The 23,156-nt window shown below is 40.0% G+C and overlaps 1 protein-coding gene across 4 annotated transcripts in view; it reads left to right on the top strand.

Annotated features, from left to right (window-relative positions):
• CUL2 (cullin 2) overlaps positions 1-23,156 on the top strand; it is a 71,543-nt gene that overhangs the window by 1,779 nt on the left and 46,608 nt on the right. For all 4 annotated transcript variants that reach the window (XM_086334648.1, XM_086334646.1, XM_086334649.1 and 1 more), the window contains 2 exons: positions 17,037-17,177; positions 22,704-22,806. In XM_086334648.1, coding sequence (XP_086190774.1) covers positions 17,059-17,177; positions 22,704-22,806 — 222 coding nt within the window. In that variant the 5' untranslated portion in view covers positions 17,037-17,058. The remainder of the gene's footprint in view (positions 1-17,036; positions 17,178-22,703; positions 22,807-23,156) is intronic.

Below are 23,156 nucleotides of genomic sequence, written 5' to 3'. Positions count from 1 at the left end.
GTAAGGGAAAGTCAGAAAGTAAGAAATAGAAGAAGTTTCAGCCAATCCTAAGTGCTATAAAAGAAGTAAAATAGGAAGTCGTGGTAGTGACGAGGAGAGACTGCTTCAGATGCTGTGGTCAGGAAAGACCTGTCTGAGGAGACTTTTGACCTGATATCTGAAAAGTGGGAAGGATATGGCCTCTGGAAGTCTGAGGAAACAGCAGATGGATATGTCCAAAGGTAGTTTCAAGCTTAGGGTCAGCAAACTGAAAGCAACCCACTGAAGTTGGGCTGAGACCCTCATGAGAAAGAAAAGTTTAGGTGGTAGCCATGGGTCAGGTCATGTGAGGTCTGTTATCAGAGGAGTTTGTTTGGCTTTTATTCTTAAGGAACATTGAAAAGCTGTTCCCTTTTTGTGAAGCTGGGAGTGAAGTGGGATATGGTCTGGTTTACAATCTGACTGTGAAGGAGATTGGATAAGAGGAAAGAAGCAGGGCTACTGGTGAGAAGGCTGGGGCAGATCTGAGTAGTGACCAGAGTCAAAGAAAAAAGATGCTGAGTTATATTTTGGAGTTGAAAGTAGTGATCTGGCCTGGTTCGGATGGGAACGCAGTTGGCTGGGTTGGGGGTGACTCCTGGGTTTGAGGCTTCACCTGGAACGTGGTGACGCCATGAATTGAGATGGTGAAGATGGGTGTAGGGTTGGATAGGACATTTGAAGTAGGACCTATTCAGTATTCATGTAGAGATGAGAAGCAGGCGGTTGGATACACAAGTCTGGAATTCAGTGGAGAGATTAGGGAGGCATTCATTCATTCAACAAGTATTTTTTAAGCCCCAGCTACCCACTCCAGTGTTCTTGCCTGGAGAATCCCAGGGACGGGGGAGCCTGGTGGGCTGCCATCTCAGGGGTCGCACAGAGTCCCTGAGCAACTGAAGTGACTTAGCAGCAGCAGCATGGACTAGGCAGTGGGGATACATCATAGTGAAAAAATAGACAAAAATCTCTGCCTTCATAGGATTTAACTTTTAGTCAGAGAAAGATGTGGGGAGTCATCTGACTTTATCTGTTGGTTATTATAATTATGTTAATTTTTATAAAGAATTAAAAAAAAAAACTCCTGTTTTGCTTCTTGTTATAATTATCTTTAGATACAAACTATATTCACGTGATTCAGAATTTGAAATGTTTGATGGAATATAGAATGAGAGTCTCTATTTCTTGTCCCAACATATTTGAGGCCAAATATTTTGACGGTCTCTCAACACATCTTTCCAAAGATAAATTTTGTGGACATGTAGACAAATGTGTGTAGGTTTCTTCTCCCCACTTGGCAAAAATGGTAGCATACTTGCTTTGATTTGACACCTTGTATTTTTTAGAGTATTAAATAGTATTAAAAAGGTTATGAAGCAGTATGAGGCCATCTGAAATAAGAAAGTACAGAAGAAGAGGAGATGGTCCTGGGGCACCGCAGCAGTTTCTGATTTGGTCCCTATCTTCTGTGAGTTTAGGACCTGCAGATATGGAGTTTAGTTTAAAGAGCTGTTTTGGTGAGGCTTTTTTTTTTTTTTTTAACAAAAGTGTGCACTGTTTCTTGTGTGTTTCATCTTTCTTATCTGCCTGTTTTCTTTATGTGCTAGAAAAATGTTTGATTATGATCGAAAGCAGCATTTCCGTGAATGTACTGTCAGTTAAATTCAAGTAAGTTGATAAAAAGACCAGCATTGAATCTTAATGTTTTGAGGAAGTTTAGCTAATGTTAAAGCTTGGAAAAACAAGCAGAAATTTGGAATGTTTTCATGAGACAAAAGTTATTGCTACTTGAGATGTATGACTGAATTCTCTCTCAGTAATCAGTTAATAATCAGACTCTCTGTTCAGGGTTATCTGGCCCTTTGCCTGGGTTTGAATCTTAACAGTCAAGTTTCTGTTGCGTTGCAGATGTTAGCATAATTCTTATGTTACCATCTTTAGGAATACAGACCGTCCCCAATTTACAATGATTTGCCTTAACAATTTTTCAGCTTTATGGTGGTACAAAAGCAATATGCATTCAGTAGAACCCTATTTTGAATTTTGATCTTTTCTTGGTCTAGCAGTATGGAGTATGATAGTCTTGTGATGCTGGGCAGTGGCAGTGAGCCTCAGCTCCCAGAAAGCCAAGCGGTCATGAGAGGGAACAACCAGTATACTTAACAGTCATCCTGCACATGGACAACCGTTTTGTTTTTCATCAATGTAGTAGTCACAAAATTACATGAGGCAGTCAACATGTTATTCAAAGTAGGCTTTCTGTTAGATGATTTGCCCAACCATGGGCTCATGTAGGCGTCCTGAGCACTTTGAAGGTAGGCTAGGCTAAGGTATGATGTTCGGTAGGTGAGGTGTATTAAATGCATCTTGACAATATTTGTAACTTTTGATGGATTTGGGGAGACGTAACCTGATCTTAAGTTGAAGAAGATCTATATAAGATTCAGACTATGTTACCACTTTGTATTTGGGAAGGCCTGTTGAAGATACTGGAACAGTGAAGTTCCTCTAAGTCTTAACAAGTTTTGAGACAGTGACTAGAGTTAAGGTCATGATATTAGCATCTGGTACAACTTTTGGAGTGCGGTTAATGTTAGCTTCCCCTGTTGATTGACCCAGAGGAGGGGAGATGAAATATTTTCTGTAAGTTGCTTAAGCTTAATTTTTTTTGAAAAATTAAAAAACTCAGACTCATTGTGTTCCCTACTGAATTTAATACTATTTTTTATATTGCTTGACATTTTGATTTTCACTTAGCTGTCTTTAGCCAGACACTTTCTATGTAAATTGATCTACCTCTTTGGTTTCTTTTTTTTTTCTTGAGATTGTTCTGGATTTATGAACTGTTTTGTTCAGTTTGATTTTATTTATGTTATTGTTACCTCCCTTTTTTCTTTTTCGTCTGAGATAAGTAAGTATTTAGTTTCTAGGTTGGGGAAATATCTTTAAAAATACTTAGTTTTTCTTTTTTGCAGCATTAGTAGTAATACTATGAAATATGTATGCTTAGGCAATGGCACCCCACTCCAGTACTCTTGCCTGGAAAATCCCATGGGCGGAGGAGCCTGGTAGGCTGCAGTCCATGGGGTTGCTAAGAGTCAGACACGACTGAGCGACTTCACTTTCACCTTTCACTTTCATGCATTGGAGAAGGAAATGGCAACCCACTCCAGTGTTCTTGCCTGGAGAATCCCAGGGACGGGGGAGCCTGGTGGGCTGCCGTCTATGGGGTCGCACGGAGTTGGACATGACTGAAGTGACTTGGCAGTAGCAGTGTATTAAGCTTACTTAAACTCTGTAAATGTTAATGTTCTATTTGAAGATTTTAGTTATCCAGAGAATTTTCACTTATGTACTTTAACAGTGTAAATGTTACTGTTGTTATTTAATCATTGAATTATAGCCTGACTGATGAAAAATTCTGACACATATACAGTCAGGTTAGTAGTTTATCATCTTTATTTCTCTTATCAGCTGTAAGCTTCTTGAAGGCAACATCTTTAATACCTGGTAGAGGTCTGAGTATTGTGAATACTTAATAAATATCTATTAACTCAATGACTTAAGTCTTGTTCTAATGTAGGTTGCTTTTCAAATAATGAAATATTAGATTTACCATGTGTAAATATTTCTTGAATTTCTCAGTTTTGCTTTACTTCAGTTGACGGAAAGTACAGGATACTTACATTTTTATTTTATTTTATTTTTGTTTCTTTTTTGTTGATTTGGCTGCACCACGTAGCAAGTGGGATTTTAGTTCCCCAACCAGGGATCAAACGCATGGCCCCTGCAGCGGAAGCGCTGAGTCTCAGGCAAGCTCTGGACTGCCAGGGAAGTCCCCTAAATTTAAATGTTGAAATAATTTCAGACTGTACAGAGAAGTTGCACAAATGGTACAGAAAGCTCAGGTATACCTTTCCCTAGATTTCCTTAGTGCCAACAGCTATATAACCAGGGCACAATGAGCAAAACGAGGAAAATTAACATTGGTACCATGCTGTTAATTAAACTACAGACCTTTATGTGAATCCCACTAGTTTTTCCTGTAATGTCCTTTACCTTTTCAAGATTCAGTTCAGGATCAGACACAGCATTTAGCATCTGTCTCCCTGCTGCTGCTGCTGCTAAGTCACTTCAGTCGTGTCCGACTCTGTGTGACCCCATAGATGGCAGCCTACCAGGCTCCGCCGTCCCTGGGATTCTCCAGGCAAGAACACTGGAGTGGGTTGCCATTTCCTTCTCCAATGCATGAAAGTTAAAAGTGAAAGTGAAGTCGATCAGTCGTGTCCGACTCTTAGCGACCCCATGGACTGCAGCCTACCAGGCTCCTCCACCCATGGGATTTTCAAGGCAAGAATACTGGAGTGGGGTGCCATTGCCTTCTCTGATCTGTCTCCCAAGTCTCTTCTAATCTGTGATGATCTTTTCTTGTTTTCCATCATCTTCATGCTTGCAATGAATGGTCAGTTTATTTTGTAGAATGACTCAATTTGGGTTTCTCTGATGGTTTCTCATAGTTAGATTGAGGTGGTACATCACCATTGAGGTGGTACATCACAAGAATTGATGCTGAGTCTACAGCGTATCATATTGCAGGATACAGGATGTCAGTATATTGTATTAGAGGTGATGTTAGCTCTCATTAAGGTCATGTCTGTTAAATTTCTTTGCTTGTAGAAGTTACTATTTTTTCTCTTTGTAATTGCTGGATATATGGGGGGAGATTCTTTGAAACTATGCAGAAATCCTGTTCTCAAATTTTTGTCCTTTCATTTCAGCATTCTTTGGTAGTTCTTGCTTATAACAATAATTACAGCAGTGTTCACCTGATGGCAATTTTGTATTTTTCTCATTTCCTTCTACACTTATTAATTGGAATCCTTCTATAAGGGAGAACTGTCTCGTCTCCATATTTGTATCCATGTTGAGTCAGAGATACTTGTTTTACTCTATGGTTTATAATTTAATTTTATCTTTATTTAATCAGTCAGATTGTTCTTCTATGGCTTTCAAGTTTGCTCTTTGTCTTTTTAACATCCTCCAGCCTCTTTAAGAACGCACTTTCTGTTTTCTGACATCTTAACATGTCCAGACTCATTATATTGCCCCTGCTGCAGCCCTGGAACCAATCACTTCTCCAGTGAGCTCTAGTTCCTTCTCTTGGAGAATGGTTTTTAGAAACCAAGATCTAGATGTTATGTGTGCTAATTGCCATTGGGTGTCATTGCTCCTAGGCCCTCTCAGTGAACGGAGCTAGAAATACATATATGAATACTAATCCATGCATACACAACATCTGTTTATTTCTATATCTTTCATCTCTCTCTCTGTGTTAAAAACCATGCTGATAACTCTCATTCCAGTCAAACACTATAGGATTTACACTTGCTGTCCCTTTTTATTTATAACTGCTGTTTTCTGATAGAAATAGAGCATACTTTTCCAATAGTCATAATAATGGTTTGAAGTTACCAAAGTGAGTCCAAGGTTTTTAGATAATGTGACTTAATTTAGCTCTCAGGATAACAAAAATTGCAAGTCATTGGGTTGTTAAAAAGGATAACTAGAGTATAATTCGAGTAATCCTTTTTAATATTTGGATAGATGGTCAGGACTAGAAAGAAAATTCAGTCTTAATGTTTATTTGTGAAAAGGCTTATTGGTCACAGCTTTGTCTTACCTGTGCGCCAGAGTGGGTGGGCTTGCCTACTCATGAGAAACTCAGATTAATTCAAGTTCTCTAACTCATCCTTGAAACATCTGTAAGAATTTTTTTAAGGCTAGTTGGAGTCTTAAATTCCTGCCTGGCTTATTAAAATTGGAAAAAAGTGAGCAAGTAAGTGAAAAAGACATAAAGCTTCATTGAGATAGGAGCCATGGAAAGAAATACTGTTTGTAGACATGTGGGAGAGTCTCAAGTCATGGAGGAGAAAGGTCTTTAATTCTGGTCAAGTTGACTTTAGTTTGGAACCATATTCTTCTATAATTTTTTTGTTGTATTATAAATATATTCCGTACTTCCTACTGTCCCCCTTCCTAAGGTTTTCTTCCTGCACTATACATTTTGCCAATTGAAGTTACAGACCACTGTGTTTCTCTTGACTTTTTTCACCAGTGTCTGCCTTTTTAAAAAAACACACTACTAGAAATTCTTTTTATTTTTAATTAAAAAAATATTTATTTATTTGGCTGCACCAGATCTTAGTTGCGGCATGTATAATCTCTAGTTGTTGCCTGTGAACTGTTAGTTACAGCATATGGGATCTAGTTCCCTGACCAGGAATTGAGCCTGGATCCCCTGCACTGGGAGCATGGACTCTTAGCCACTGGACCACCAGGGAGGTCCCCTAGAAATTCTTAAGTAAGCAAGTCACATGATGGAAATGACATCTGTGGTGTGGAGCTGTGTGTCAAGCCTTATTGCAACAGTAAACATTTACCCTGAGCCTGCAGTTAACAAAGATACCTCTTGGCTGTAGCTCATGGGCCACACATTCAGTGCAGTAAGATGAAAGAGTTTAGATGCATGCTTGGAGCTTATCTTCATATGAAATCACGATAACTTTTGGTCAGTGTATACCAGAGGTAGTCTTAGAAATGGAAAATATTGAAGAATTAATAACGCTCTTTGATTAGGTATTAAATATTTTCCTTATTTTGTGTATTTAGGCTATAACCTGCTCAATAAGCCCCCTGGATGTCATTTTAAAAATTTACTAGGGTATATTGACTTACCTGAAATTTATTAGGCCCCAGTATTCTTTTGATCAATGCAAAGAAATAGAGGAAAACAACAGAATGGGAAAGACTAGAGATCTCAAGAAAATTAGAGATACCAAGGGAACATTTCATGCAAAGATGGGCTCAATAAAGGATAGAAATGGTATGGACCTAACAGAAGCAGAAGATACTAAGAAGAGGTGGCAAGAATACACAGAAGAACTATACAAAAAAGATCTTCATGACCCAGATAATCACGATGGTATGATCACTCATCTAGACCCAGACATCCTGGAATGTGAAGTCAAGTGGGCCTTAGAAAGCATCACTACGAAAAAAGCTAGTGGAGGTGATGGAATTCCAGTTGAGCTATTTCAAATCCTAAAAGATGATGCTGTGAAAGTGCTACACTCAATATGCCAGCAAATTTGGAAAACTCAGCAGTCCTGAGGGAAAACTCAGGACTGGAAAAGGTCTGTTTTCATTCCAATCCCAAAGAAAGGTAATGCCAAAGAATGCTCAAACTACTGCACAGTTGGACTCATCTCACATGCTAGTAAAGTAATGCTCAAAATTCTCCAAGCCGGGCTTCAGCAGTACATGAACCTGAACTTTCAGATGGTTATGCTGGTTTTAGAAAAGGTAGAGGAACCAGAGATCAAACTGCCAACATCCGCTGGATCATTGAAAAAGCAAGAGAGTTCCAGAAAAACATCTATTTCTGCATTATTGACTATGCCAAAGCCTTTGACTGTGTGGATCACAATAAACTGTGGAAAATTCTTCAAGAGATGGGAATACCAGACCACCTGACCTGCCTCTTGAGAAACCTATATGCAGGTCAGGAAACAACAGTTAGAACTGGACATAGAACAACAGATTTTCCAAATAGGAAAAGGAGTACGTCAAGGCTGTACATTGTCACCTTGCTTATTTAACTTCTATGCAGAGTACATCATGAGAAACACTGGGCTGGAAGAAGCACAAGCTGGAATCAAGATTGCCGGGAGAAATATCAATAACCTCAGATGTGCAGATGACACCACCCTTATGGCAGAAAGTGAAGAGGAACTAAAGAGCCTCTTGATGAAAGTGAAAGAGGAGAGTGAAAAAGTTGGCTTAAAGCTCAACATTCAGAAAACGAAGATCATGGCATCTGGTCCCATCACTTCATGGGAAATAGATGGGGAAACAGTGGACACCGTGTCAGACTTTATTTTTTGGGGCTCCAAAATCACTGCAGATGGTGATTGCAGCCATGAAATTAAAAGAAATTACTCCTTGGAAGGAAGGTTATGACCAACCTATGCTATACTAACTCACTTCAGTCGTGTCCAACTCTGTGCGACTCCATAGATGGCAGCCCACCAGGCTCCCCTGTCCCTGGGATTCTCCAAGCAAGAACATTGGAGTGGGTTGCCATTTCCTTCTCCAGTGCATGAAAGTGAAAAGTGAAAGTGAAGTTGCTCAGTAGTGTCCGACTCTTAGCGACCCCATGGACTGCAGCCTACCAGGCTCCTCCGTCCATGGGATTTTCCAGGCAAGAGTACTGGAGTGGGGTGCCATTGCCTTCTCCGTGACCAACTTAAATAGCATATTAAAAAGCAGAGACATTACTTTGCCAACACAGGTCCATCTAGTCAAGACTATGGTTTTTCCAGTGGTCATGTATGGATATGAGAGTCGGACTATGAAGAGAAGTGAAAGTGAAGTCGCTCAGTCATGTCTGACTCTTTCAGACCCCATGGACTGAGCCTACCAGGCTCCTCCCTCCATGGGATTCTCCAGGCAAGAGTACTAGAGTGGGTTGCCATTTCCTTCTCCAGGGGATCTTCCCGACTCAGGGATCGAACCCGGGTCTCCTGAATTCCAGGCAGATGTGTTAAGCTCTGAGCCACCAGGGAAGCCCCACTGTGAAGAAAGGTGAGTGCCAAAGTATTGATGCTTATGAAATGTGGTGTTGGAGAAGACTCTTGAGAGTCCCTTGGACTGCAAGGAGATCCATCCAGTCTATTCTAAAGGAGATCAGTCCTGGGTGTTCATTGGAAGGACTGATGCTAAAGCTGAAACTTCGATACTTTGGCCACCTCATGCGAAGAGTTGACTCATTGGAAAAGACTCTGATGCTGGGAGGGATTGGGGGCAGGAGGAGAAGGGGACAACAGAGGATGAGATGGCTGGATGGCATCACCGACTTGATGAACATGAGTCTGAGTAAACTCCAGGAGTTGGTGATGGACAGGGAGGCCTGGCGTGCTGCGATTCATGGGGTTGCAGAGTCGGACATGACTGAGTGACTGAACTGAACTGATTCTTTTGATAATTTTTGGAATGCCAGAGTTTTATTGCTGGGAATGATCAGTACTGAAATAAAAAGTTAAATTTGATAGGTTTTTTGTTTTATTTATTTTTAATTTTTTTTTTTTTTACTAAAAAAGACATTAAGTGTTTAGCCATTTACATTGTTGATAATTATACTTTTGGAAGGCAACTGAAATGTTTATCAGTAATTAAGCTGAAGTCATACTGATCATTATGTTGAACATGGTTTTACATTTTGCTAAAATAGTTTGTGCTTCAAATAAAATATTTAATTATGTACCAGCATCAGTTCTGTTCTTAAAGTGAATGTTTTGAGATGCTGTTACTGCTTTACCTGCTGAAGTGTAATTATCCAGATCACTTCTTTGTATGAAAAATGTCTGATTGAAAAACAGTATCACTCCATATTAAAATCCATCTGATGTTGGCAAAATTATATCTTTTGTATTTCTGCTATTGCTGGCAACTTTGTTTTCTTTAAAACATTGTTGGAGTGGGAGTTTTGTCAGGCTGTGTTAACATATCATAACACATTGTCAGGCTGTGTTAACACTTTGGGCCGGTACCATGTTGCTTCAGAGCTCTTTCAGCATCTGTACCTCAAAGTTAAGATTCTCGGGAGAAAGGAAATGTTAGTGTGTTCGTGCATAATCAGTTGCTCAGTCATGTCCAACTCTTCTGTGAGTCCGTGGACCCACCAGGCTTCTCTGTCCATGGGATTCTCCAGGCAAGATTACTGGAGTGGGTTGCTATTCCTTCTCCAGGGGCTCTCTTTTAGTGTTCTGGGGAGTGAGGTAGGTGTGTGAAGAGAAAAACTGAAAAGGAAAAGAGATTTTAGAACATTGCTATCAGAAATCTAGATAATTTATCAACTTGATTTTTGTCTTTAGCTTGGGTTACCTAGCTATTCTCTTAGAACTAGTAACTGATTAGAAAATGTTTGTTGTCAGAAAACTAGTCAAGTATCTGTCCTGAGTCTCTGACAATCAGTGATTTGATGTATGTTTTTGTATTTTTGACTTTTTCAGCAACCATTACAATATGTAGCTTAATGAACATGTCTGCTTTCACTTGGCATAATGCTTTTGAGAATCATCTGTTGTTGTCCACATATCAGTGATTTGTCCAACTTTAATACTGAATAGTATACTGTTGTGTGAATTCACCACATTTTGTTTTCCATCCACTAGTTGATGGGATATTTGGTTTGTGCGCTTTGGTAGTTATTAATAAAGGTGCTCTAAAAATTTGTGTTTAGGTTTTCCTGTGAATGTATGTCTTCATTTCTCCTGTGTAAATACCCAGACATGGAGTTGCTGGATCCCATGGAAAGTATATGCTTAACTTTAATAGAAACTGTCTAAGTGGTTATTAGGCAGCTTGTCACTGTTTAGTATGTTAGCTGTGGGCTTGTCTTATATGACCTTTATTATGTTGAGGTACATTCCCTCTATGCCCACTTTGTTGAGAGCTTTTGTCATAAATGAATGTTGAATTTTGACAGATGCTTTTTCTACATCTGTTGAGATCATCATGTGATTTTTCATTCTTCATTGTATTAATGTCATTGATCTGTGGATGTTGAACCTTGTATCCCTGGAATATATCACAGTTGATCATGGTGTATCAGTCCTTTTAATGTGTTGTTGAATTTGGCTTGCTAAATTTTTTTTTTTTTGCAGATGTTTGCATCTGTGTTCATCAGGAATATTGGCCTTTAGCTTTCTTTTCTTTTTGGTGTGTGTGTATTTATTTTGATACCCATTTTGTTTATTTATTTATTTTAAAAACTTTGTATTTTATATTGAGGTATAGCTGATAACAAATATAAAAGTTTTAGGTGAACAGTGAAGGGACTCAGCCATACATACATATGTATCTAGATTTTCTTTTCTTGTGGTGTCCTTTGGTAATCATGGTAATGCTGGCCTTGTAACATAAGTTTGGAAGTATCCTTCCGTCTTTTTTTTCTTGGAAAGAACCCTCCTGGAGCCCTTTGTTCTGTGTCTGTATAGACGGGTTGTTTTTAAAATCTGTCAAGCTTCTGTGCTGAAAAATTCCTGTTCCTCTCTTCTGTGTTAGATCCCTCTGTTTTGGGATCCCAAGTCTTTCTTGGTTTGTTAATTTCCTCCTTATAGAGGATATCTTCCAATAGATTCCTGAGTAAAATGATTTCATGTACATTATTTGATACCACTCTGGATAGAGAACTCTAGGTGATTAGTCATCTTCCCCTGAGCATTTTGAAAGCATTGCTTTATATTACCTCCAGCATCCAGTGTTGCAATTGTAAATCTATATATAATTTATAGTCTGTTGTGACTTTTTTCTTTTCTGAAAAATTATAAACTCCTTTCTTTATCCTCAGTGGTTTAGTATGCCAAAAAGTGGTGCCTTGTTATTTTTAAAATCAAATATTCTGGGTACTCAACATGTCCTTCTAAGTTGGAAAACTAATGTTCATTAGTTCTGCAGTATTTTTTCTTTAATAATTACCTCTCATTCTGATTTTCTAGAATGCATATTAATTGAATGTTAGATCTTTTGGATGAATAATCCTTTTAAAAATAACTTTCTGATTCTGATTTATGTGTTCCCCACTCTTCCTCATATTTATGGAACTGTTAATGATGATGGTAAAGATTTTTTTTAAACCCATTTACTTTGAAAAATTGCAAACATATACAGAGAATGAATAGTTTAATAATGCCTAATGTACTTGTCACTCATTCTCAACAATTATCAATCAGTGCATAAACAAGCTGTTTAATTTTGAGGTAGGTCTCAGACAGCATTTATTACATTCATAAGTATTTGGGGATGTGTCTTTGACAGATAAGAACTCTCATTTTTAAAGCTCTCCTAATTGTTATAAAAAATATTTTTAAGGTCATGAAATAGCTCCTCAAGTGTTTTCAGATTTCCAAGGTTATCATAAATATGAATTTTAAAAAAGAGCATAAATCTATATCCAAATAGGAACAATCATACTGTGGTAGATTAAATGTGCCTTTTCAGTCTATTTTAGTTTAATTTCTATTCCATAAATGTCTCTCACTCTCATTTTCTTTTCTCTCTCTTATGTGTGTGCATAATTTATTGAAGAAATCTGATTATCCAGTAGTTTCCTGTAGTCTGGATTTTGCACACTTGCAGGTTGATGGTTAGTGATGTTTGTATATATAATATGTATCACATAGGAGGAATTCAGAAGGTATTTAATGAACAGTAAGGATAATGATAAATTGTAGTTTTCTTATAAGTATTTGTAACAATTGTAACTTAAGTTGTGTTAACAGTATCTTTAGAAGAAAACTTTGTTGATGTCAATGTGAAAAGAACTTACTAATCCATTTAAAAAACTATTTTAACTCAAAAATACTGATATTAAACTAGGTACTTGAATTTTGGAGGACTCATCACATATCATATCAAACATAATAGAATGAATCCAAGTACAGCCAAGCAGTGAAATGCTATTTGCCTAGTCACTCGGTTGTGTCTGACTCTTTGCGACCCCATGGACTGTAGCCTGCGAGGCTCCTCAGTCCATGGGATTCTCCAGGCAAAGAATGCTGGAGTGGGTTGCCATTTCCTTCTCCAAGAAATGCTATTAGGATTAAAGAAATCCTTATGTGTTAATATGGAATGCTTTTCCAAATGTACTGTTAAGTGAATATATTGTTAAGTAAGTGGTGTGATGCCATTTATATAAAACAGGTGAAGAAAGACCATCTCTGTATTCAACTATGTAAAAAGGGGAAATAATGACATATATGCATAAAGTACTCCCAGACACACATAATAGATCCCTCTAGTGATGGGACCTGGTGACTGTAGCATAGGAGTGAGAAGGAGACTGAGATTTCAGAATTTGCAATCATGTAAATGTACCTGTTCTCCCCTACATTCCCCTCCACATTAAATTGCTCCAAAATTTTTGGTACGGTTATTTCACCTTAAGTGTCTTAACAGCTTTATTGAGTTATCCTTCGCATACCATTCAGTGTACTCATTTGAACTGTACAGTTCAGTGGTTTTTAGCACATGTGAGGGTTGTGCAAACATGATGACAATCAGTTTTAAAACATTTTCATCACCTAATTAGCAGTCACTTCCCATTTTTCTCCAGGTCCTGTAACCCTGTGCAAACACTAAAATACTTGCTGTGTCTGCTGATCTGTCTTTTCTGGATATTTCATGTAAACGGAATAGGCAGTAATAGGCAGTCTTTTATGACCAACTTTATTCACAGAATATGTTTTTGAGGTTTATCTATATTGTAGCATCTATCAGTACTCCATTCCTTTGTATTACAGAATAATCATTGGATGTACTACATTTTATTTATCCATTTTTTACTTGATAGACATTTGAGTGATTTCCACTTTTTTGGCCTTTATAAATAAATGCTGCTATGAACATTTGTGTCCAAGTTTTTATGTTTTTTTATTTTATTTTATTTATTTTTGGCTGGGCTGGGTCTTTGTTGCTGTGTGGGCTTTTCCCTAGTTGTGGTGCTTGGGCTTCTCTCTGCAGTGGCTTCTTTGTGTTGCAGAGCAAGGCTGTAGGGCACTTGAGCTTCAGGAGTTGTGGCAAGTAAGGTCAGTAGTTGTGGCTCCTGGGCTTTAGTTGCTCTGTGGCATGTGGGATCTTCCTGGATCAGGGATCGAACCGGAGTCTCTTGCATTGCCAGGTGGATTCTTTACCACTGTGCCACAGGAAAGCCCCATATCCAAGTTTTTGTGTGGACATGTTTTCTCTTGCATAGGAGTGAATTACTGAATCACGTGGTAGCTCTGTGATACCATACGATACTTAGAAATGGTGCTCCTAGTGAGAAAATCTAATCTATGAATCATTTTCAAATGTAATGAAAATTTCATAAATGTTATTGCCATAAAATTTCTTTCTTTGCCCTCTCTCTTTTACATCCTTGTATAAATGCTCCATGAGTAAAGATCATTTAAACAATTTAAATAAGATGAAGGAACATACATTTTATTTAAGGAGCTTAAATAAAGGAGCTTTCTATTGGGCAGGCATAGAAGCTAACCAACTCTTTTAGCATACTTCCTGTTACTGGTTTGTTAGTTTTTAGTGTATTTCCCTGGGCTGATGCTTCTCTCGCCTTGGTGTTCACATTTTCCATCCATCTAAGAGTGGATTATCACTGTACATAAACCCATTCTCTCTGTTCTCAACAGAGAAATCAATGCCAGTCTGATTCTGCTAAAACTTGAATAAAGCTAAAAGGTAATCGATGCAACCATTAAAATAATGTATAAGTAGGGTGTGTGGTATGATCCCATTCTTATAGGGGGAGGAATGGAATGTGAAGCAAACAGTGATAGCTTTTTGGTACACAGTTACACAGTAGTCTCCCTACCCTGAGGAAGCACTCAGATAATCGTGGCTCAGTTCAGTTCAGTTGCTTAATCGTGTCCGACTCTTTGTGACTCCATGGACTGCAATGTGCCAGGCTTCCCTGTCTATCACTAGCTCCTGGAGCTTGCTCAAATTCATGTCCATCGAGTTGGCTGAGGGTAGTTTAATCCTCTAATAGCAGTTAAAGAGAATTCTCAAGTTACACAGAAGAGGACACCTTACCTAGTTTAAGTGGGCCCAGAAAATTTCCTAAAAGCTAATATTCAGTTAGGTGAATGGATTGAAAGGAGGAGGCATGGAGAAGAGAAGAATTTTAGGTACAGAAAGCAATCACGGTAACGCTCAGTGTTTGTGAATCAGCCTGTTGTGTTCAGTGACCTCTAAGCAAAGAAGTTTCCAGATTATGATGCCAAGGAAAGGAGTCCCATGAGAAGAGCAAGGTGAGGATGGGCTTTAGTCCAAGGTCACATCATGGAAGCTTGATGATCCTGTTGCCAATGAGCTTAAACCAGATGCTATCCGTAGTGGAAAATCTCAAGCTGCTTTAAGTACCAGAGTGACATGGTCAGCTCTGTGGTTTAGGTTATTTTTGTTGCTGAATGCCAGATCCAAGAGTCTAACTTCCTTGGAAGTCAAGAACTCTGTTGACCACTGTTATCCTCACCTAGTACAATGCCTGGCATGGATGTTCCTAAGTCTGCTGGAGCAGGACATGGCAACCCACTACTAGTATTCTTGCCTGGGAAGTCCCATGGACAGAGAAACCTGGTGGGCTACAGTTCATGGGGTCGCAAGGAGTCAGCCATCACTGAGCACACAGCACATAGTTGTATATGGTAGTTGAGGGCAGGGGTTCCAGCGCAGGTCTGAATCCTGATGCCATCAATAAATAGCTCTGCGACCTTAAGCAAGTTTGTTAATCACCATGTAATTAGTTTTCTTATCCAGAAAATGGAGGGAACAGTGGGCCCTACTTCAGATTGTTGGGAAGATTAAGTGACTTTATATAAAGCACTTAGATGTGTGTTTGGCTCATAGTAAGTATGGGCTTCCCTGATAGCTCAGTTGTTAAAGAATCTGCCTGCAATGCAGGAGACCCTGGTTCGATTCCTTGGTCAGGAAGATCTGCTGGAGAAGGGATAGGCTACCCACTCCAGTATTCTTGGGCTTCCCTTGTGGCTCAGCCGGTAAAGAATCTGTATGCAATGTGGGAGATCCGGGTTTGATCCCTGGGTTGGGAAGATGCCCTGGAGAAGGGAAAGGCTACCTACTCCAGTATTCTGGCCTGCAGAATTAATTCCATGAACTATATATATAGTCCATGGGGTCGAAAAGAGTCAGACACGACTGAGTGACTTTCACTTTCATAGTAAGTACTGTATAAGTATTAACAGTTATTAGTACTTCTTTGATAAATAAAAGATGAATGCAAACTGAAACTGTTGGCCTGACCCTAGAGCTTTTATGGGGTTGCACGAGAATGGAAGGATTTAAGAAATCCCACACAGATAGGATGTGTGAAAAGCATGAGAAGTTAAGGTTAATTTTCTGTTTTAAAACTGGAGCTTTAGGTCCCCCTCTTCCCCCCAATACACACACACACAGGGACTACTGCTAGTTAGAGGAAATTTAAGGCCTGGTCTGTTGACGGAAGAGAGTTGATTCAGTGTGGCACACCCTCTTTGGGCTTTTGTTTAACCTCTCTGATTCCTTTTCTTCTCTTCTCTTGAAGTCTGTTCCCTGGACCCCTCTGCAGTTCTTTTCTTCACCACGTAAGAAGAGCCCAGGGCCGCCTCCAGTTCGTGGACCATGCAACTGGTCTCTTGTCTCGTTTCCTTTCTCTCTATGCATCCTGCCTTCTCCCTGCTGTCTCTTTACCTCCTTTTTTCCCCACAGTGGGACACAAAGAGGAAGAATGTTTCCTCCTTGTTTGGCCCTAGCTACAGGACTAACTTGGTGCTTCACAGTCCCGTAATGAGGGAAAACTTCGGGGAGGGTGTGAAGGCTTGCGCAGGAAAAATGCTCCCTTGTGCAATTAAATGGGGCTTTACAAGGTTTTTCTTTTAATTCTGTTCTTCTGCTGTGTTATGGAGAAGGATTTGGAATCCAGCTAAACTGATGCTTTAAGAAAAGAAACCCTTTAATGATTTTGTGTTTCCTCATATATGCGCTTGGTCTCCAGTTTAAGGAGTGCAAACCACGAGGATTTGGGGCTGAAGCCTTTTTGTCTTGGCTGAGTATCTGCTGTGGATTTCTCATGTTGGAGTTTAACTTTTTGGCTCATTGAGCCCCAGCTTCTTTCTGTCAGCACGTGAAGCTTCTCATTCTTTGGACCACCCTGAATTATAAATAATTTGTGTTAAAAGCTCTCTATTTCTTAGAGTTTGTAGTGAATACAAACATTCTGAAGAATTCCTTGTCTGGACAGGCATGAAAAGATGACAGCCAACGTTGATTGTTCTCACCACGCGCCAGGCTCTGTTCTCACGCCTTCCTGCATCCTGCTGCCTAATGATGCGATTGTTTTAGAGACAAATGACTGACCCCATGTAATTCATGCTAATGTTAGCATTGTCTTTAATTAACAGATTTCAACACTAAACTTGCACAATGTCTTTGAAACCAAGAGTAGTGGATTTTGATGAAACCTGGAGCAAACTCCTCACGACAATCAAAGCTGTGGTCATGTTGGAGTACGTGGAGAGAGCAACGTGGAACGACCGCTTCTCGTATCCTTTGGTGGCACCTACGCCTGCACCCGTCAGCACTCTGGGTTCATAAGCTTGTTGAAAACAGGTTTAAGCTTTCCTAAGTGGAAGAACTTTCCAGTATAACTATTTTCAAATGTATTATTGTTGACATTTCCAAATTTATTGCCTGTATGTGGCAGTCAACAGTCTTCCATAACCTTTTGTTCAGCAAATACTTTCCTGAGATTTAGCATATGTCAGACACCACTTCAGGCTTTGGGAGTACAGCTGTGAACAAAACAAGCCACTTTCCCTTCATTCTACTGAAGGAGATAGGCATTAAACAGATGTAAAGCAAACCTCATGCCAGTGCTTTTATTAATCGTAACAGGTTAAGTATCGGGGCGGTCCGGTGGGGAGGAGTGAAGCAGGGCAAGTGTCTGAGTGTGGCTGGAGTGTGTATGGGACTCTGCAGATGGTGGTCAGGGAAGGTCTCTCTGAGGATGGTGATAAAACTTGAGCAAAGACTAGGACAGAGGGAGGGAGCAGGTCACACAGAGACCTAGGGGCAGCGTTGCAGGCAGAGAGCACATAGCACATTCAGCGCCTGTGAGGCCGGAACGGTTCTTACCTGGGTTGTCTGCATTTGCGAGTTAGGGGTTGTATATGAAAACATAAGTAGGTGGTTTCCCTGTGGCCTAAAACCTGCTGCCCTGCATTCCTACATGAAAGCAATCTTATTTTAAAAACTTTATATACATACACACAGATATACTATACCTAATATGGAGAAGCTCTATACAGTCAGCAAAAACGAGACCAGGAGCTGACTATGGCTCAGATCATAAACTCCTTATTGCCAAATTCAGATTTAAATTGAAGAAAGTAGAGAAAACCATTAGACCATTCCTGTATGACCTAAATCAGATCCCTTACATTATACAGTGGAAGTGACAAATAGATTCAAGGGATTGGGTTCAAGGAATTAGTTGTGATAGAGTGCCTGATGAACTATGTACGGAGGTTTGTGACATTGTACAGGAGGCAGTAATCAAGACCATCCCCAAGGGAAAAAATGCAAAAAGTCAAAATGGTTGTCTGGGGAGGCCTTACAGATGGCTGTAAAAAGAAGAAAAGTGAAAGGCAAAGGAGAAAACGAAAGATAAACCCATTTGAATGCAAAATTCCAAAGAATAGCAGAATAGCAAGGAGAGATAAGAAAGCCTCAGTGATCAGTGCAAAGAAATAGAGGAAAACAATAGAACATGAAAAACTAGTGATCTCTTCAAGAAATTTAGAGATATCAAGGGAACATTTCATGCAAAGATGGGCTCAATAAAGGACAGAAATGGTATGGACCTAACAGAAGCAGAAGATATTAAGAGGTGGCAAGAATACACAAAAGAACTGTACAAAAAAGATCTTCATGGCCCAGATAACCATGATGGTGTGATCACTCACCTAGAACCAGACATCCTGGAATGTGAAGTCAAGTGGGCCTTAGGACGCATCACTATGACCAAAGGCTAGTGGAGGTGATGGAATTCCAGTTGAGCTATTTCAAATCCTAAAAGATGATGCTGTGAAAGTGCTACACTCAGTATGCCAGCAAATTTGAAAAACTCAGCAGTGGCCACAGGACTGGAAAAGGTCAGTTTTCATTCCAATCCCAAAGAAAAGCAGTCCCAAAGAATGCTCAAACTACTGCACAATTGCACTCATCTCACATGCGTAATGCTCAAAACTCTCCAAGCCAGGCTTCAACAGTATGTGAACTGTGAACTTCCAGATGTTCAAGCTGGTTTTAGAAAAGGCACAGGAACCAGAGATCAAATTGCCAACATTTGCTGGATCATCGAAAAAGCAAGAGAGTCCCAGAAAAACATCTATTTCTGCTTTATTGACTATGCAAAAGCCTTTGACTGTATGGATGACAACAAACTTTGGAAAATTCTTAGAAATGGGAATACCAGACCACCTGACCTGCCTCTTGAGAAACCTGTATGCAGGTCAGGAGCAACAGTTAGAACTGGACATGGAACAACAGACTGGTTCCAGATTGGGAAAGGAGTACATCAAGGCTGTATATTGTCACTCTGCTTATTTTACTTATATGCAGAGTACATCTTGAGAAATGCTGGACTGGATGAAGCACAAACTGGAATCAAGATTTCTTGGAGAAATATCAATAACCTCAGATATGCAGATGACACCACGCTTATGGCAGAGAGTGAGAAAGAACTAAAGAGGCTCTTGATGAAAGGGAAAGAAGAGAGTGAAAAAGTCAACTTAAAACTCAGCATTCAAAAAACTAAGATCATGACATCTGGTCCTGTCACTTCATGGCAAATAGATGGGGAAACAATGGAAACAGTGTCAGACTTTATTTTTTTGGGCTCCAAAATCACTGCAGATGGTGACTGCAGCCATGAAATTAAAATATACTTGCTCCTTGGAAGAAAAGCTATGATCAACCTAGATGGCATATTAAAAAGCGGAGACATTACTTTGCTGACAAAGGTCTGTCTAGTCAAAGCTATGGTTTTTCCAGTGGTCATGTATGGATGTGAGAGTTGAACTATAAAGAAAGCTGGGAGCTGAAGAATTGATACGTTGAACTGTGGTGTTGGAGAAGACTCTTGAGAGTCCCTTGGACTGGATCAAACCAGTCAATCCTAAGGGAAATCAGTCCTAACTATTCATTGGAACGGAGAAGGCAGTGGCACCCCACTCCAGTACTCTTGCCTGGAAAATCCCATGGACGGAGGAGCCTGGTAGGCTGCAGTCCATGGGGTCTCAAAGAGTCAGACATGCCTGAGCGACTTCACTTTCACTTTTCACTTTCATGCATTGGAGAAGGAAATGGCAACCCACTCCAGTGTTCTTGCCTGGAGAATCCCAGGGATGGGGGAGCCTGGTGGGCTGCCGTCTATGGGGTCGCACAGAGTCAGACACGACTGAAGCGACTTAACAGTGTTCATTGGAAGGACTGATGCTGAAGCCTGAAACTCCAGTACTTGGGCCACCTGATGTGAAGAACCGACTCATTGGAAAAGACCCTGATGCTGGGAAAGATTGAAGCCCGGAGGAGAAGGGGACAACAGAGGATTAGGTGGTTGCATGGCATCACTGACGCAATGGACACGAATTTGAGTAAGCTCTGGGAGTTGGTGATGGACGGGGAGGCCTGGAGTGCTGCAGTCCATGGGATTGCAAAGTCGGACACAACTGAGTGACTGAACTGAACTGAATATAATGTATGTATATGAAAGTGAAAGTTGCTCAGTCATGTCCGACCCTTTGCAACCCCTTGATCTGTACAGTCCATGGAATTCTCCAGGCCAGAATACTGAAGTGGGTAACCCTTCCCTTCTCCCCGGGATCTTCCCAACCCAGGGATTGAACCTAGGTCTCCCACATTGGAAATGGAGTCTTTACCAGCTGAGCCACAAGGGAAGCCCAAGAATACTGGAATGGGTAGCCTATCCCTTCTCCAGCAGATCTTTCCAACCCAGGAATCGAACTGGGGTCTCCTGCGTTGCAGGTGGATTCTTTACCAACTGAGCTATCAGGGAAGCCCTAAAAGAGTGATCTGCCCTTTCTGAGGTTCAAACTCAGGACCTTCAGATTGAGACTGACATGCTGCCTCCTGTGTTAAGAGGGCAGACATGTATATTATAGCATTAATAATATCATTATATAGGTAAAAACGCAGTGTGACCTCCAGCACCCAGGATATATACTCTGGAAAAAACCCACAGCATTCCAGTACTTTAGCTTCTTAGTATTTGGGAGGTTAAAGCGGTCTCTAGGAACCCTCAGCCGCTGGTAGCTGGGGAGAGGGGTGGGTGGCTGTCTCACCAGCTCTGCCCAGTGTTTGCCAGGCACCGTGGCTGGGAGGGCCTGGGGGCAGCCCTGGCAGACTGCTGACCTGCCTTCACCTTCTACCACAGGGATATTCCACATGAAGGAAGGGAGTGGGGTTGAGGCCTGGTCTCTGGGTTGAAGGGCCCTATAGGAGGCTTTATGGACAGAGTAGACCCTGCAGGAACCAGAGACTCTTTTCGTCTAAAGGGAAGATGAGACGTGAAGGTATTACGTGGGTGAAGGTTCCTGTCGTCTCCTGCTCACTGCCCCCTCCAGCAGTGCCCTGGGGCTGAAGGATGGCTGCCTCACTGAACAAGGTGTGTGTTCTCTAGAAAGGCTGGGATTTCATAAGAGTGATTCAACTTGTTGTCAGTGCCTAACCCAGTTGTTAATATTAAACCAAATGTTGGTGCAGGAACAGTGAAGTTCTTTGAATTCATTACTGTTGCAGCTGTCAGTAAGAAACATTCGATAGGCTATCTGTGTTCTAGTCACTACAGATACAGAAAATGATGGTAACTTTTCTAGAAGACTTCATAGTTTGCAGAGATCTTTTACATTTTTAGTGTTATTTGGTGCCCCAAACACGCCTATCAGACCGGTGGGGCAGATATAATAGATGTGGAAACTGGTACTCAGCGGTAAAGGGACCCACTGACGCTGTGCTGGTAATCATTGATGGAGCACAGACTTTATGCAAGATTTCTAACATCTGATTTCTTGTACTTTCCATTGTATCTAGATGATAATTGATAGTGGATTTTGCCTTTGAAGAGCTTATTATTGAACTAGTCTCTTTTAAGTTTTGTGTGTGTGCGTGTGGAACATCATGAACTGTTTCTGATTGGAATCTTAGTAAAAACTTTAAAAAGTGTTAAAAGTTACTTGTGCATGAATGAGGTTGGGCTAGGCAAGTACTTAGGTACTTTTAAGGCTATTTTAACTAAAATAATGAGTAAAAAGAGAAGAGAAGGAGTTGGTCATAGAAGATGACAAAGAGAAAATGAGCATAAGTTAAAATGGAATAATTAAATGTGTTCTTATTCTACAGAATATATAGTTACTTGTTAGTTTGGAAATGGGTTTGAGATAGCTAGCTTCCTAGAAAAGTCCCTTCAGTTATTGATATTTCTAAAATGTTTATTGTTTGATCTGTCTAAGATGATCCAATTACTCTTCACCTGATCATGAGTTTTCTGCTCCTCCCCTGAAATAAAAAAAAGTCTGCGCAAACAGCAAACTTGGAATCTCAGTTTTAAAATTTTATTTTGAAAAATAAAGACTGTGTCCCTAATTGTTCTACAGCCAGTTTCTCTCCTTTTCCTGTTATTTTGCCCAGGAATATAAGGTTGACTTCTGATACTCAGGTATTAAGTAGAAATTTTAGCAGTGATAAATCTTTCATATTTTGAAACTGAAAAAAAAAAAAAAAGCCCACCACTCTCCTCTGAAGATTGTGCAGCACCATATGTTAGCACTTATTTTTTTACAAAGCATTTGTAGGGTGTGTGACTTACCTTATGTGGTCCTGTCCTGTCACATGTTGGGTCAGTGTCCTTCATTCTGTGTGTATCTATATAATCCTAAACTATAAGAGTGAAATAAAGATTTTCCATTTTTTAACTTGAGTTCAAACTTGAGTTAAATCTCATTTGTTTTAAAGTAATGTGAATATGAAAACCTTAACAATTTAACTAGAGATATCTATGCTTTATGTGTGGCCTATCCTGAACCCCTTGGAGAAAGACTTTATACAGAAACTAAGATTTTTTTGGAAAATCATGTACGGCATTTGCACAAGGTAAGGACTGCTGTATACATGATGTAAGTGTATTTGTGGCTAGATAGTTATTTGACTAGTTCACTGTTTTCCAGTGCAGAACTTGTATCAAATTAAGGTTATTTGTTTTGTTTCCTAAATAGCATTTTTCTAAAATGTATTTAAGAGCTATGAGTCCAGCACTGTGTGGTTAGGTTCTCCAAGGGAAATCAGTTTAGTTACTCAAGGTCATGCTACTAGTAAGTGAGGAGAGTTTCAAATCAAGAGTTGTTCAACTTGAAATCAAGTCCTCACATGTTCTTCGGATGGTGTTTGTAGAACCAGGTTTTTTTGTTTTTACTGTCTCTTCCCCACCTCTTGGTGAATCTCTG

This window comes from Bos grunniens, chromosome 13, assembly GCF_055505025.1.
Source record: "Bos grunniens cultivar Pamir isolate PY7600 chromosome 13, Bosgru_T2T1.0, whole genome shotgun sequence".
Classification (NCBI taxonomy): domain Eukaryota; kingdom Metazoa; phylum Chordata; class Mammalia; order Artiodactyla; family Bovidae; genus Bos; species Bos grunniens.
Note: the sequence above shows the minus strand (reverse complement) of the source record. Positions and strands in the feature narration are given on the sequence as shown.